This window comes from Peromyscus eremicus, chromosome 9, assembly GCF_949786415.1.
Source record: "Peromyscus eremicus chromosome 9, PerEre_H2_v1, whole genome shotgun sequence".
In the NCBI taxonomy this organism is placed as follows: domain Eukaryota; kingdom Metazoa; phylum Chordata; class Mammalia; order Rodentia; family Cricetidae; genus Peromyscus; species Peromyscus eremicus.
Genome location: NC_081425.1, coordinates 48,784,586 through 48,797,513, shown reverse-complemented (window position 1 = coordinate 48,797,513; position 12,928 = coordinate 48,784,586). Strand labels below are relative to the sequence as shown.

General features: G+C 42.9%; 1 protein-coding gene across 1 annotated transcript; it reads left to right on the top strand.

Annotated features, from left to right (window-relative positions):
• The first annotated feature begins 3,327 nt into the window (after positions 1-3,327).
• Positions 3,328-11,601, top strand: Med4 (mediator complex subunit 4). Its single transcript, XM_059273337.1, has 7 exons — positions 3,328-3,502; positions 4,507-4,573; positions 6,262-6,432; positions 8,263-8,320; positions 9,551-9,637; positions 10,127-10,258; positions 10,937-11,601. The coding sequence occupies exons 1-7, from the start codon at positions 3,351-3,353 to the stop codon at positions 11,107-11,109; spliced, it is 840 nt and encodes a 279-aa protein (XP_059129320.1). The 5' UTR covers positions 3,328-3,350; the 3' UTR covers positions 11,110-11,601.
• Positions 11,602-12,928: the final 1,327 nt, after the last annotated feature.

Here is a 12,928-nt window from a genome sequence, read left to right as displayed (position 1 = left end):
CTGGGAATATAGCTCAATGGTAGAGTACTTGCCTAATATTCAGAAGGCCCTGGCCTCGGTGTGCGGTACCAAAAAAAAAAAAAAAAAAAAAAAAAAAAAAAAAAAAAAAAAGGTGGGGTGGGGAGAGGAGGTTACATGCACATTCGAGGCAGTGTCGTTTGGTGAACCCTGCAGATCCTTAAGGATGTGCAAGCCCTCCATATATGCCTACTGGGGCTGTTCCCACAGCTCCACTGTTTTGGAGGTCAGAGTCTGAGACCAAGGAGCCTAGAGCCGGCAGGCCTGGCTTGCTGTTTCCCTCTGAGGCTTCCAAAGAGCCACCTCACTGTGTCCTCACAGGGCCTTTTCTCTGTATCTCTGGCACATCTCTTACTCTCTTTAGGGTACCAGTCAGATGGCTAGGGCCCCACCCTAATAACCCTTATTTAACATAATCACCTCTTTAAAGGCCCTATCTTCAAACTTTTCACATTTCTTGCCCACAGTGAGACATTCATGATATAGCTGAGCGTGGTGGAGCACACTTTTAATACGAGCACTTGGAAGGCAGAGAGATAGGTCAACCTGGTCTACACAGAGAATTCCAGGGCAGCTAGAGCTATGTAGTTAAGATCCTGTCTCAAAAAAAAAATCATAAATTTACAACTGAGAAAAGTTTTCATAGAGCAGAATTACGTATCTGGTCTTTTGACACTTTTCTCTTTAAAAATCCCTGCAGAGCTTTTCTATTAGATACCTGATGTAAATAATAACCAATAGATGTGTGCAAATAACAGTGAAGCATGTGAGCATCATGGATTTCACAGAATATTGGATCCTAAACTAGGACAGAGGAAGAGGAATGGGATATTGATGAGACATGGAGTTCTGATTCATCATCATAGGAAAGAAATACACATGTAAAGTTCGTTAGACATATAGAGTATATGCAGATCCTCTTAAAAATCTGGAAGCAAATAGTAAACATTGTATTTAAAAATACTGAAAGTAATTGCCTCCATGGAATGGCACATGGTGGAAAGTGAGGCTCTGGAAGGGACGGTGTTAACATTTTGTTTGTCAGATGCTTATTTTCATGTTTATAAATATAATTTATTATGATGCCTGATGATTGATGTGTTCACAGAAAAGCATCATAGAGATGGGGGTAGGCAGAAAACAAAAGGAGTCCGTGAGTATCTTGCACTGTATACGGAAGAAGGCACCCTGCCTCGTGAGCACAAACATTCTGATCTCTAACACAAATATCCCCACACTGTGGATGCACATGGCCTCATGACAGCATCATTGCATCTGTAACTTATCCTCGTTTGTTCTAATTCAAGTTCACCAAACAACTATGGCGATAATGGACTTTCCTATAGGTCTGTTCTTGGGAAAATGTGCTCAGCACCATTATTTTTCATTATATGTGAATTACATAGCTGTGCCTGTGAGTGGATTTATAAACACGAGTCTCTCAGGGAACTGTGAGTTCTGAATGCCCAGGAGGAGTCAGACGCCATGGGACAGTGGACAGGACTAGACCTGAAATGGTGGGAGTACAGTCACTACCACTGTCCCATCCAGTGGCTGGCTGAGAGTAACATCATCACCCTATTTTTGTTAATAGCAACATGAGTCCTCATTCCCAGTAGCTAGAATTCTCAGCTTTCCTGGTAGGGAAAGTTCCCTACTGTGTTGAAGAGCGGGAAGAGGCACACTTCCAATGCTGACACCCTGTCTTGCTGTGGAATATGTACTTCGTCAGTTATTTACACTGTTTTCTTGAACTGCCATTCACACACTCTATTGTTTCATTCAGTTCTCCAGTCATCTTGACTAATGAGCAAAGCGTTTTGTTGGAAGATACAGGAGCCTAAAGATGAGTTGTAAAAATCCAATAAAGCAACCCAACCAAATGCCCATCAGATGGTGGGTACGATGTACGTGTAAGTGGAGTATTGTTCATACTTCAAGGGAGGGAATTCTGGAATCCATTTCAATGTGGATGAAACTTGAGGGCATTTATGCTGAATGAAATCAGCCTTGTATAGTGAAATTCAGTAGGCTGAGATGATCGGGAGAGTTCCTTCCTTGATTAGGACTAACTCACACAGCAAGATTCTGCCTCAAAAGAAAAGAAAGCCCATACCTGAACGGTCTATGTGACTCATCTCATACAAAACACCTAGAATCGTCAGATAGAAACAGAAAGCACACTGCCTGTGGTGGCACACACCTTTGGGAGGCGGAGGCAGGTGGATCTCTGTAAGTTTGAGGCCAGCCTGCTCTACAAAGCAAGTTCCAGGACAGCCAGGACTATTACACAGAGAAACCCTGTCTTGAAAAACAAAAACAAACAAACAACACCCCTCCCCCCCAAAAAAAGGAAAGTGAAATTACAATGTGATTTCCAGGAATGGGGAGTTGGTCTTTAGAGAGTATAAAATTTACATTTTACAAGATGGAAAGAGTTGGAGATGGATGTTATTTAACAACAATTTTGTTTTGTTTGAGACAGGATTTCTTTATGTATGATTGGCTGTCCTGGAATTCTCGTTGTAGGCCAGGCTGGCCTAGAACTCAGAAATCTGCCTGCCTCTAAATGTGTACCATCACCGTCCTTCTTATTTAACTGCAATTTCAGGCCAGTGAACTTCAGTGGTTAAGATACTGAATTTTAACAGCCTGGTGGTGGTGGCACATGCCTTTAATCCCAGCACTCCAGGGCTTGGGATATGGCTCAGTAGGTGGAGGGCTTGCCTAGCATGCATGGAGCTCTAGGTTCAAGTCCCTGTGCTTCATAAACCAGGTGTGGTAGCACATGCCTAGGCGACATGAGACACTATTTTAAAAAAACAAACAAAAACAAAAACAAAAAAAACCTTGAAAATCCCAGCACTCGGGAAGCAGAGGTAGGCAGAGCTCTGAGTTTGTCTACCAAACAAAGAGTGGGGAGGGGAAAAAGAATTTTAGTTCCTGCTCTAAGATGTTTACTACAAACCTCATGAGAGAACAAACCTGATGGCAGGGATAATATCATGGGAATACAGGCAAAATGGAAGTTAACAATTATGCAATTCCCTCAGTTTCTTAAAATTCGTTTGTTAGAAACTTTCCACCGCGGCTGAGGAACCAGAAGGCCCGGAGACTGGGCACTCACTGTGTCTCATCCTGAGTCAAGCTGGAGCAAGACAGATTGGGAGGCGACACAAGTCCTCCTCCGCCCAGCAGATGGCGCCAGAACTGCAGTGCACCTCCAGGACCCTAAGTGGCGCTCTAGCGCGGCCTCTCTGTCCCCTTCCTCCTCTGTGGCTCCTCCTTCCGTCTTCCGGTTCCGCCCCTCCCGCCGCTCGCTCGTATTGCGCATGCGGCGGTCGGTGAGCGGCTGGGCGATGGCGGCTTCTTCAAGTGGGGAGAAGGAGAAGGAGCGGCTGGGAGGCGTCTCGGTAATGGCAGGCGTTGGCAGTACACGAGAGCGGCTGCTGTCTGCGCTGGAAGATCTGGAGGTCTTGTCGAGGTAACCGCGGCCTGGGGAGCTGGTCGGGCCGGCGTCGGCTGTGGGCGTTGGCGAGGGTAGGCGGGCTGGAGAGTCTCCCCCGAGTGTGGTGGACCTGGGGTCTGCCGCCTGCCGGGGCTTTGGGCGGCATTTCCCCACCAAGGGGACATCTCAGTGACAATGACCTGGAACCTCCAAGACAGTCACAACTCTAGATAAGAAAGGACCCTACCCACGGACACTCAACAGATATTTAAGAAAGTCCCCTGGGGTGTGAGGTGCTGGGGTCCTGTGGTCAAGGGAAGGCTAGATGCCGACGCGAAGGAGCCCAGGGTCACGAGGGAGACAGATGTGTAAAAGTGCTGTGAACCAGTTTAATTAAGGGTTGAGCTGCAGCCTTCTGGAGACCACTGATGGGACTCCTGTTCTGGTGTTAGCAAGGCAAGCTTCCCAAACAAATGGGCTGCTGCGAAGTCATCAGACTCATTAGGCGGCTGGTAGATGATTCCAACATCTGAAAAAGCCCAGAAACGTACAGGACTTGGTGGGATGATGGCTGGTCTGTGGCAGAGATAGATTATGTTATGTGTCCTCCATATTGTCAATGATAGTCCTAAATCTGTCAGTTGGAGCCTTGTAAGGAAGGGGAAAGCCCCTATCGTCGTCGTGACTTCAAGAAAACATACTTTACACAAGCTGCAGCCCTTCTGGAATTGGCCGGCAGACCCACAGTCCAGGTCAGGTAGTTTTTTTTGTAAAGCACAGCTGAGACTTTTGGTGGTGATGTGCATAGCCTGAGAGAGCTGAAGTGGGTACAGTCGCCATGAGTGTCCAGCTTGCTGGGGGGACCATGAACCCAATAGTCAGTTGGGGCAGAGAGCAGGTCAAACAGTTTCTTTTTAAAATTGTGTTCTTAAAAGGTTTCACTAGGTAGCCCAAGCTGGCCTGAATACCTCCTCCCTCCCCCCCAGTTACTGAGTTTACAGGCAAGCACCACCCTACCCTGATGGTTATTTTTCTTTTAGGGAACTTATAGAAATGCTGGCAATTTCAAGAAATCAGAAGCTGTTACAGCTGGATGAGGAAAACCAGGTGAACGGTTTATTTTTTTTTTTTAATCTAAAAAGCAGTGGTGGCACACGCCTTCAGAGGCAGGAAGATCTCTGTGAATTTGAGGCCATCCTGGTCTACAGAGTGAGTTCAGGACAGCCAGAGCTACATAGTGAGACACTGTCTCAAAAAAAATAAATTAAATAAAACTATGCTTTAAAAAAAAGTACCAATTTAAAGATTTCAAGTAACATCCTGTTCTCACGCAAAACAAATATGGTCTTTTTTTTTTTAATTTAATTTTATTTTTTTCCTCAGTCTTTGGAGACAGGGTTTATCTGTGCTGGCTGTCCTTGAACTCAGAGATCCACTTGCCTCTTCCTCCGAAGTCCTGGGATTAGAGGCTTGTGCCACCATCACCCATCTCTTTTTCTTTTTTTTAAAGATGGGTTTTTATGTAGCCCTGGCTTGTCTTGAACTTACTGATTCTCCTGCCTTTACCTCAATGTTGGGATTACTGGGGTGGGAAACCTTACTGGCCTGCTGAGTTCTTCTTGTGTGTTGTAACGTGCATTATATCATGAGTCCTTAAAACAGTTTGGTATATAACAGGTGTTATTAGGGAAGATTTCTTTTTAGAGAAAATAGGCTCCTGGAGGGTAGTGACTTCCTGTGTATACTGCTGGCAAATGAGGGGCTACAAACTGAACCCCAGGCTTCTGTTGCCTGTTAACTTTTGTGGCATTTTACCATATCTGCTTACCACCTATTGTCTGTCTGTCTCTGTCTCTCTGTCTCTGTCTCTGTCTGTCTGTCTCTCTCTCTCTATATATATATATATATGTGTGTGTGTGTATATATACATATATATATATGTGTATATATATATATATACACATATATATATATATTTCAATTTTTTTGAGGCAGAGTTTCTTTGTGTAGCCCTGGCTGTCCTGGAACTCACTGTGTAGACCAAGCTGGCCTGGAAATCACAGAGATCCACGTGCCTCTGCCTCCTAGTGCTGGGATTAAAGGTGGGCACCACTACTGCCCAGCTTTTTTTACTATTTTTTTGAAACTACCTCCTTTTCTAGGTTCTCTGCACTATAAACAGTACTGGTTTTAAATGTATCCCAGTTAGCTTCTAATAGCTAACTTCTAATAGCTTCTAATATATTAGTGCAACTTGCATCTCAAGGTTTTTAAAGTTTTTGGTGCCAACTAAAGTCACCTCAAACCATTAGATTTTGGAAGAGCTTTTTATTCCATTTTTTTTTCCCCCGAGATGGGGTTTCTCTCTGTAGTTTTGGTGCCTGTCCTGGATCTTGCTCTGTAGGCCAGGCTGGCCTTGAACTCACAGAGATCCTCCTGGCGAGTGCTGGGATTAAAGTCATGCGCCACCGCTGCCCGGCTATTCCATTGTATGTTATGTTTAGGGATAAACTTTAATTTTATCTTTGCAAGATGAGTAAACCTGAAATTTAGCACAGTACTACTTCTGAAAGATTTGTTCTACATGGAAAAGGAGCAGAATAAATGGAAAATCTTTATCTTCAGATTGTTTCCCCAAATTACCACAAATGGGCTGTGTATATTGTTAATACTGACTAAGAATATTCCGAGGTGTTAAAATTTGTAAACCTAGCCAATTCAAGTATGGGTTCTTGGTCTCTTGGTGGTACCCTTGATTATCCTGTTATCTGATGGAATCAACTCTTTTTTGACAGGTCTTGGAGTTGCTAATTCACCGAGATGGGGACTTTCAAGAACTAATGAAATTAGCACTTACTCAGGGAAAAGTTCACCATGAAATGCAAGCCTTAGAAAAAGAAGTAGAGAAGAGAGACAGTGATATTCAGCAACTGCAGAAACAGCTAAAAGAAGCAGAACAGATACTGGTGAGTGGACCGTTAGTCCTGAAGAGGGAGCTACTTCATTCTCTTCTGAAAGGAAGGTCTGCTTACATTTTGAAGGGGAAAACTCCCCCCTCCCCCTTTATTGTTTTTGATTTTTTGAGACAGTTTCTCTGTAGTCTTGGCTGTCCTGGAACTTGCTCTGTAGACTAGGCTGGCCTCTAACTCAGAAATCTACCTGCCTCTGCCTCCCAAGTGCTGGGATTAAAGGCGTGTGCCACTACTGCCTGGCTTTATTTAAATATTTTAAATTATAAAAATAGGAAGCTTTACTTTTATTTTGGCCTAATTCAGGTTTGATACTAGTAGTTAAAATCTCCAGTTTATGAAATATTTTAGGTCAATAAACATTATGTACTAGTTTCACAAATTCTTTAAAATTTTATTATTTTATTTGTTTTTCTATCTTAAGGTAGGCAAGTTTGTTATCGATCAAGGCTCTATACTAGGTTTTCCTTTGTTATCTACTATTTAAAACATTTTTATTTACATTTTTAAAAAAGATTTATTCATTCACGCAGTTTGTGTATATGGATGTTTTGTCTGTATGTATATTTGCACATCAGAAGAGGGCATCAGAACCCATGCCACTACAGATATAGATGGTTGTGACCCACCATGTGGGTGCTGGGAGTTGAACTCAGGGCCTCTGGAGGTGCAGCCAGTGCTCTTAACCACTGAGCTATCCCCCCAGCCCCTTTTATTTACATTTTTAAAGTAAAAGATTTGTATATATATGAATGTTTTGGTCATGTAAGTGCACCAGATATCTGCAGTGCTGGCAGAGGCCAGAAGAGGGCATCGGGCTCCTGGAACTAGACTTACAGATTATTTTGAGTTGCAGTGTGGGTACGGTTGCCAGGAACTGAACCTGGGTCCTTGTATGATGAACCATCTCTGTCAGATCCTTTCTTTTTTTTCCTTTGCCTTAAGACAGGGTCTCCCTATGTAGCTCTGACTGGACTAGAACTCTCTAGGTAGACCAGGCTGCCCTCAAACTCGGAGCTATCTACCTGCCTCTGCCTCCTGGGTGCTGGGATTAAAGGTATGCACCACCATGCTGGCTTGGCTACTTCTTTTGAAGAAGTAGCTTATTTGCTCTGATTAGTCCCGTCATTTTGCTAACTGCTAACGTAATTATCGTACGATCACAGAAATGACTGAGTTTGACTTTCATGTGACCCAGTGGTGCTGCCATTCTTGTCCCTGATGAACAGCTTCCAAGTGTGTCACATGGGCTCCAGGAAAAGGAGGCTGAGTGGTTTAGGATAACTTAGAACCCCCAAAAGGAGACCCCAAGTAAATGCTTTGGGGTTTTTGTTTTGATTTTAATAAATGCTTTTAAAAATCATTTTTTCTTAGGAAAGTAATATTTACTCACCAGAAAAAAATTCAGACATATAGAAGAGTAGGAAAAAAGAAAATTTCCTTTTGTTTTGTTGCTTGAACAATGGCACAGTCCACATTTGTTACATCTGTTTGTTTTGTTTTTAGAGACAGGGTTGGTTTATTTCTTTTGGGTTCTGAGCATACTTTTACTTGCATCCCCCACCTTTTCCTCTCCTATTCTCCTACCCCAGTATTCCCTCCCTGTCCTTTCATATATTCCTAACAGCTATTTATTAATGAGAGGCTGAGTCATGAATATATTTCTTTTATTAAACTTATCAAGTGGAGTTTCAGAAGATCACAGATAAATTTCAAGGATTTCTAAGCCTTGCAAGTTGTTCCTGTGGGTTATTAACCTTGTGATTCAATCTAGAAACTGCTTGGCATAGTTAAGAATAATTTGCATTTTAAATTTTGTTTAATTAGGCAACGGCTGTTTACCAAGCAAAGGAGAAACTCAAGTCAATAGAGAAAGCAAGAAAAGGTTAGTATCATGGGCAGGCTGGCTGACTTAAAATGCAAGTCTGTGTCTCAAGAAGCTGATAAAGGTCCAGGAGATGATTCAGTGGGTGAAAAGTTTGTGGTTCATGTGTGATCCCTAGAACCCATATAAAGCTGTGTGTGTGCCCATACTGACATGTTTTCACACACACATGCATACATTCTCACATGTGTTTACACATAAAATTTTTTTAAGCTGATAAAAATACTAATCACGCTGTTGAAAGGATGCCCAGTAGGTTTTCATTGTAAAGTGTGTTGTGTTCTTACATTGTAGTTGGCATTCCAGAGAGGGTTGACGTGTCTTATAACCCTCCCCTAGTTATAAGAAGCAATCACTTGTGCCCTTCACTTACATGTATAGTAAAGACAACAGTCTATAAAACTTAAGAAAGAGAAATGGGATTTACATAGGATCTTGCAGGCTAGGCAGAGAGAACAGTGGTGACAGCACTGACTGAGGGGGAGCACTGCTTGATTGCCTGCCTTTGCCCACTTGAAAGCCTTACATCAGAGCTCACTGGATCTCCAAACACTGAGAGTGAAGTTATGGTTCTTTGGCTTTAATACCTTGTACATTTGGTCTGATTTGTTTTCCTCTTACCTGTTTGGAATCTGCTTTCTGATGGTTACATGTGAGAAAACAGCTAACATTCTCTGAGAGATGGGAGGGCTTCTATAGCAAGAAGCAGATCTTTAGGAGAGGTTGCTGACTGGTTAGAAGTCCATAGTGCTTTTTGAAATAGGTCCAAAGTATAGAAGGAAGAGCTGCTCCTGTTCCTCGGAGGCAGCTGCTGTTACTGTTTGGTGCCCGGTCCATCTAGAACCTCCTCCTCGGTAGTCAAACAGGATGCGGACTGCTGGCTTAGCAGCTTGGATGTTGCTGGAATGGAGTGCTTTCCCCTCATTTTACTGTTCCTCACTGTGGTAGTCGGAAGAGTTCTGCGTTTGATGGCCGCTAGTAATTGAGATTATTGAGCATTATCATACAGGTCTCAAATTTAGGTTAGCCGATTTTGCTGAATGGTGTCTTGGTTCTTTAGTTTGGAAATGTTCATAACAGTTTCAGTGTATATGCAGGTGTTAGGGAAGATAGATGGCTGAGATTATCCTATTTTCTGATTGTTTGAAATTAAGTATGATGGGTGATTGTGATGTATACTCTTCTAAACTTGTATTTGCTGATCCGAACTGTTCTATTTTCTCAACTCAGGTGCTATCTCCTCAGAAGAAATCATTAAATATGCACATAGGATTAGTGCAAGCAATGCTGTGTGTGCACCACTGACTTGGGTTCCAGGTAACAATGCTTCTTCTATAAGATTAAAACTATTTAAATGTAGAATGCACTTACCTAAAGTAACATCTGCTAATAAAGGTATTTTTCTTCAGTGTCACAGTAAGGCCATCTGTGGCCTGTTCTCTCTCAAGAGTATGTATCATCGTTACATTTCCTACTAGGAAGTAAAATTAAGTTGGAAGAATTGAGGTTGTTATAATTTGCCTACCTCTGCCTCCTGAGGGCTGGGATTAATGGATGTGCCACCATGCCCAGCTTGAGAATCTTAAATGCAACCAGGCAAGGTATGGTAGTACATACTGTAAAGGCAGCAACTGGAGAGGCTGAGGTGGGATTGCAAGTTTGAGGCCAGCATGGGCTACATAGCGAGACCCTTCTTGTCTCACAAAGAGCTTGAGGTTTTTAGTGTGCACCAAGGAAAGATAATACTTCAAAGGACATAAAATGTTTCTTTAAAACCTGAGTTAAAAGCTCTGTTTATTGTTTTAGGAGACCCTCGGAGGCCGTACCCAACTGATTTAGAGATGAGAAGTGGATTGTTGGGTCAGATGAACAACCCTTCCACAAGTGGTGTGAATGGTCATCTCCCAGGGGACGCCCTGGCAGCAGGTAGACTGCCAGGTAATGTGAACTGGAGGGTGTTTGCAAGCAGACCCAGGTTTTTCAGAGGTGCCAGTGAAACATCATCTAGCAGCGAACACTTCTGTCCCTGCGTGCATCTTCTGTCACCCTCCCTAGCACTGGACCTTTCCTTTACTACTATTATGAAGAGCATTTTTGCAATTGTGAGGTGTGCATGTTTTGTAGGTGCCATGTTTTAATGTGAAAGATTCTTTCTAAAGGAGAAGGGACATAAGTGGGGGACTGTGCTTTCTGAAGCCCATTTTTAGCTATCACTTGTGTCCTAAAGTGTAGATTTGGGAACTCTGTGCTTAGTAATTCCCAGATATTCCCTTCTTTCGCATTGCGATTGTACTACACTGTTGGTTAGTTATAATCCTTTTGAGAGACAAACCACACCAGCAACTTGAATAGGAAAATTGAAAGAATTATTAACTAGCAACAGATATGGATGAATAGCCATTATATATAGGACCATGGCACAGGACCCATGTTGGGGGGAGGTAGATGGATGTAGTTTGTTGTGTGTGTGTTTAGCACATGTGAACTCTAATCTTGTTAGGTCTTTGGTACTACAAGGTAGGTGGGTTGGTAGAATTAAATTATTGCATAAAGGTGGGTGATTGACATGTAGATGGATTACAGATAGAACTAATCCTATGTGCTGCTTTTCTCCAGATGTCCTTGCTCCACAGTACCCGTGGCAGTCAAATGACATGTCTGTGAACATGCTACCACCCAATCACAGCAGTGACTTTCTGCTGGAGCCTCCTGGGCACAACAAGGAGAACGAAGATGATGTCGAGGTTATGTCAACGGACTCTTCAAGCAGCAGTAGTGACTCCGATTGAAGAAGGCGTGTGGCAGCACACCGACCAACTCCAGTGCTGTAGAGATCTGTCCCAAGGGAAATGCAGACCACAGACCGCTGGTTTTCTATGTCATTTGCTGGGCACATGTTTGAGGATTAGTCAGAATTCCTGTTGTGTTGAGTTCATACTTAGCAGCTCTGGAAAGGAGACTGAAGGAGAATGACACACGACTCTGGGATTACTTGAAAGGGCTGAGCCAGGCATGGAGACTCATACCTGTAATCCCAGCACCTGGGAGACTGAGGGATTGCTGTGTGTGCAGGGCCAGCTTGAGCTACATAGTAAGCTCTGAGCCGTCATCAGGGCTACAGAGCAGCCCTGGCCAGAACAAAGGCTGTGGAGTGTGTGGTATTTCAAACAGAAAGTGCTCACTTGAAAGTAGAGTCGGCTGCTTTTGCGGCGACAGAACTGTCACTATTTTAGGTGGGGTAAATACTGTAATTTGTGTAAATAAACTTGCTTTTCTTTGTATTTATTTTTTCAATTTTCTTTTTATATATATATATATATATATATATATATATATATATATATTTTTTTTTTTTTTATTTAGGTACACCATCAGTGTAGGAAGGAAACATTTAAATCCAGTTGCATTTAAGCTGGGCAGTGGTGGCACATGCCTTTAATCGTAGCACTCACTCAGGGCAAAAGTAGGCAGATCTGAGTTGGAGGCCAGCCTGGTCTACAAAGCCAGTTCCAGGATAGCCAAGACTACACAGAGAAATCCGTGTCTTGAAAACAAAAAGCAAACAAAAAATCTAGTTGTATTTTATGATATTCAAATAATATTCTAGTATATATAAAAATATACAAGATAAAATATATCTTAACTAGTAATCGCAATTAGGTTTCTGGGAACATTAATAATTAACATTACAATCCTATACCACACAGAGAGTAAATTTTTTGTTGTTTTTGCTTTTTCAAGACAGGGTTTCTCCTGAGTGCTGGGATTAAAGGTGTGCGTCTGTGGTGATACTTTGTTAGTGTTCTAACAAATAAAGCTTGCCTGGAGATCAGAGTGTGGAGCTAGCCACAAGAGGCCAGACAGTGGTGGCGCACACCTTTAATCTGGGAAGAGGAAACAGTAAGTGACAAGGCAGGTGGAGCCAGGAGCTCTGTCCTTTGCAGTATGAGGATTCCTAGAGGTAAGTCTTTCTAGTGGCTGGCTGCTCTCTGATCTTTCAGCTTTTACCCTGCTATCTGCCAGGTTTTTATTAACACTAGAATTGGAGCTGTACGGGCCGCCACCACCTGTTGTTGGTTGTTCTTCACTCCTTGTTCTTTGGCTTTGAGGGGCCTTGCACCCAGCTCCCATGAATGCCCAGCCTTAGCTTGGCTTGTTTCTAGCCTGCTTTTCTTAAATTATCCCATCTACCTTTTTTGCCTCTGTGCTTTTACCTTTCTCTGTTTCTGTATTTCCTTTCTTTCCTTATTCCATGTCTGACTATGTGGCTGGGTGGTTGGCCCCTTTTCTCATTCCTTCATCCCCTCTTCCCAGATTTCTCCTATTCTCTGTGCCTGGCAGCCCCACCTATCTTCCTTCTGCCTCCCTATTGGCCATTCAGCTTTTTTTTTTTTTTTTTTTTTTAAATATTTAACTTCATTTTATGTACATTGGTGTGAAGGTGTCAGATCCCCAGAACTGGAGAGTTTGGAGTTACAGACAGTTGTGAGCTGCTATGTGGATGCTGGGAATTGAACCTAGGTCCTCTGGAAGAGCAGCCACTGCTCTTAACTGCTGAGCCATCTCTCCAGTCCCCATTCAGCTCTTTATTAAACCATCAGGTGCTTT

Excerpts from the sequence above, each read along its gene's own strand:
- Med4 (XM_059273337.1), top strand. The coding sequence starts at position 3,351 with ATGCGGCGGTCGGTGAGCGGCTGGGCGATGGCGGCTTCTTCAAGTGGG. Across the intron at positions 3,503-4,506 it reads GATCTGGAGGTCTTGTCGAG|GGAACTTATAGAAATGCTGG; the intron begins GTAACCGCGGCC and ends TTTTTCTTTTAG. Across the intron at positions 9,638-10,126 it reads ACCACTGACTTGGGTTCCAG|GAGACCCTCGGAGGCCGTAC; the intron begins GTAACAATGCTT and ends TTATTGTTTTAG.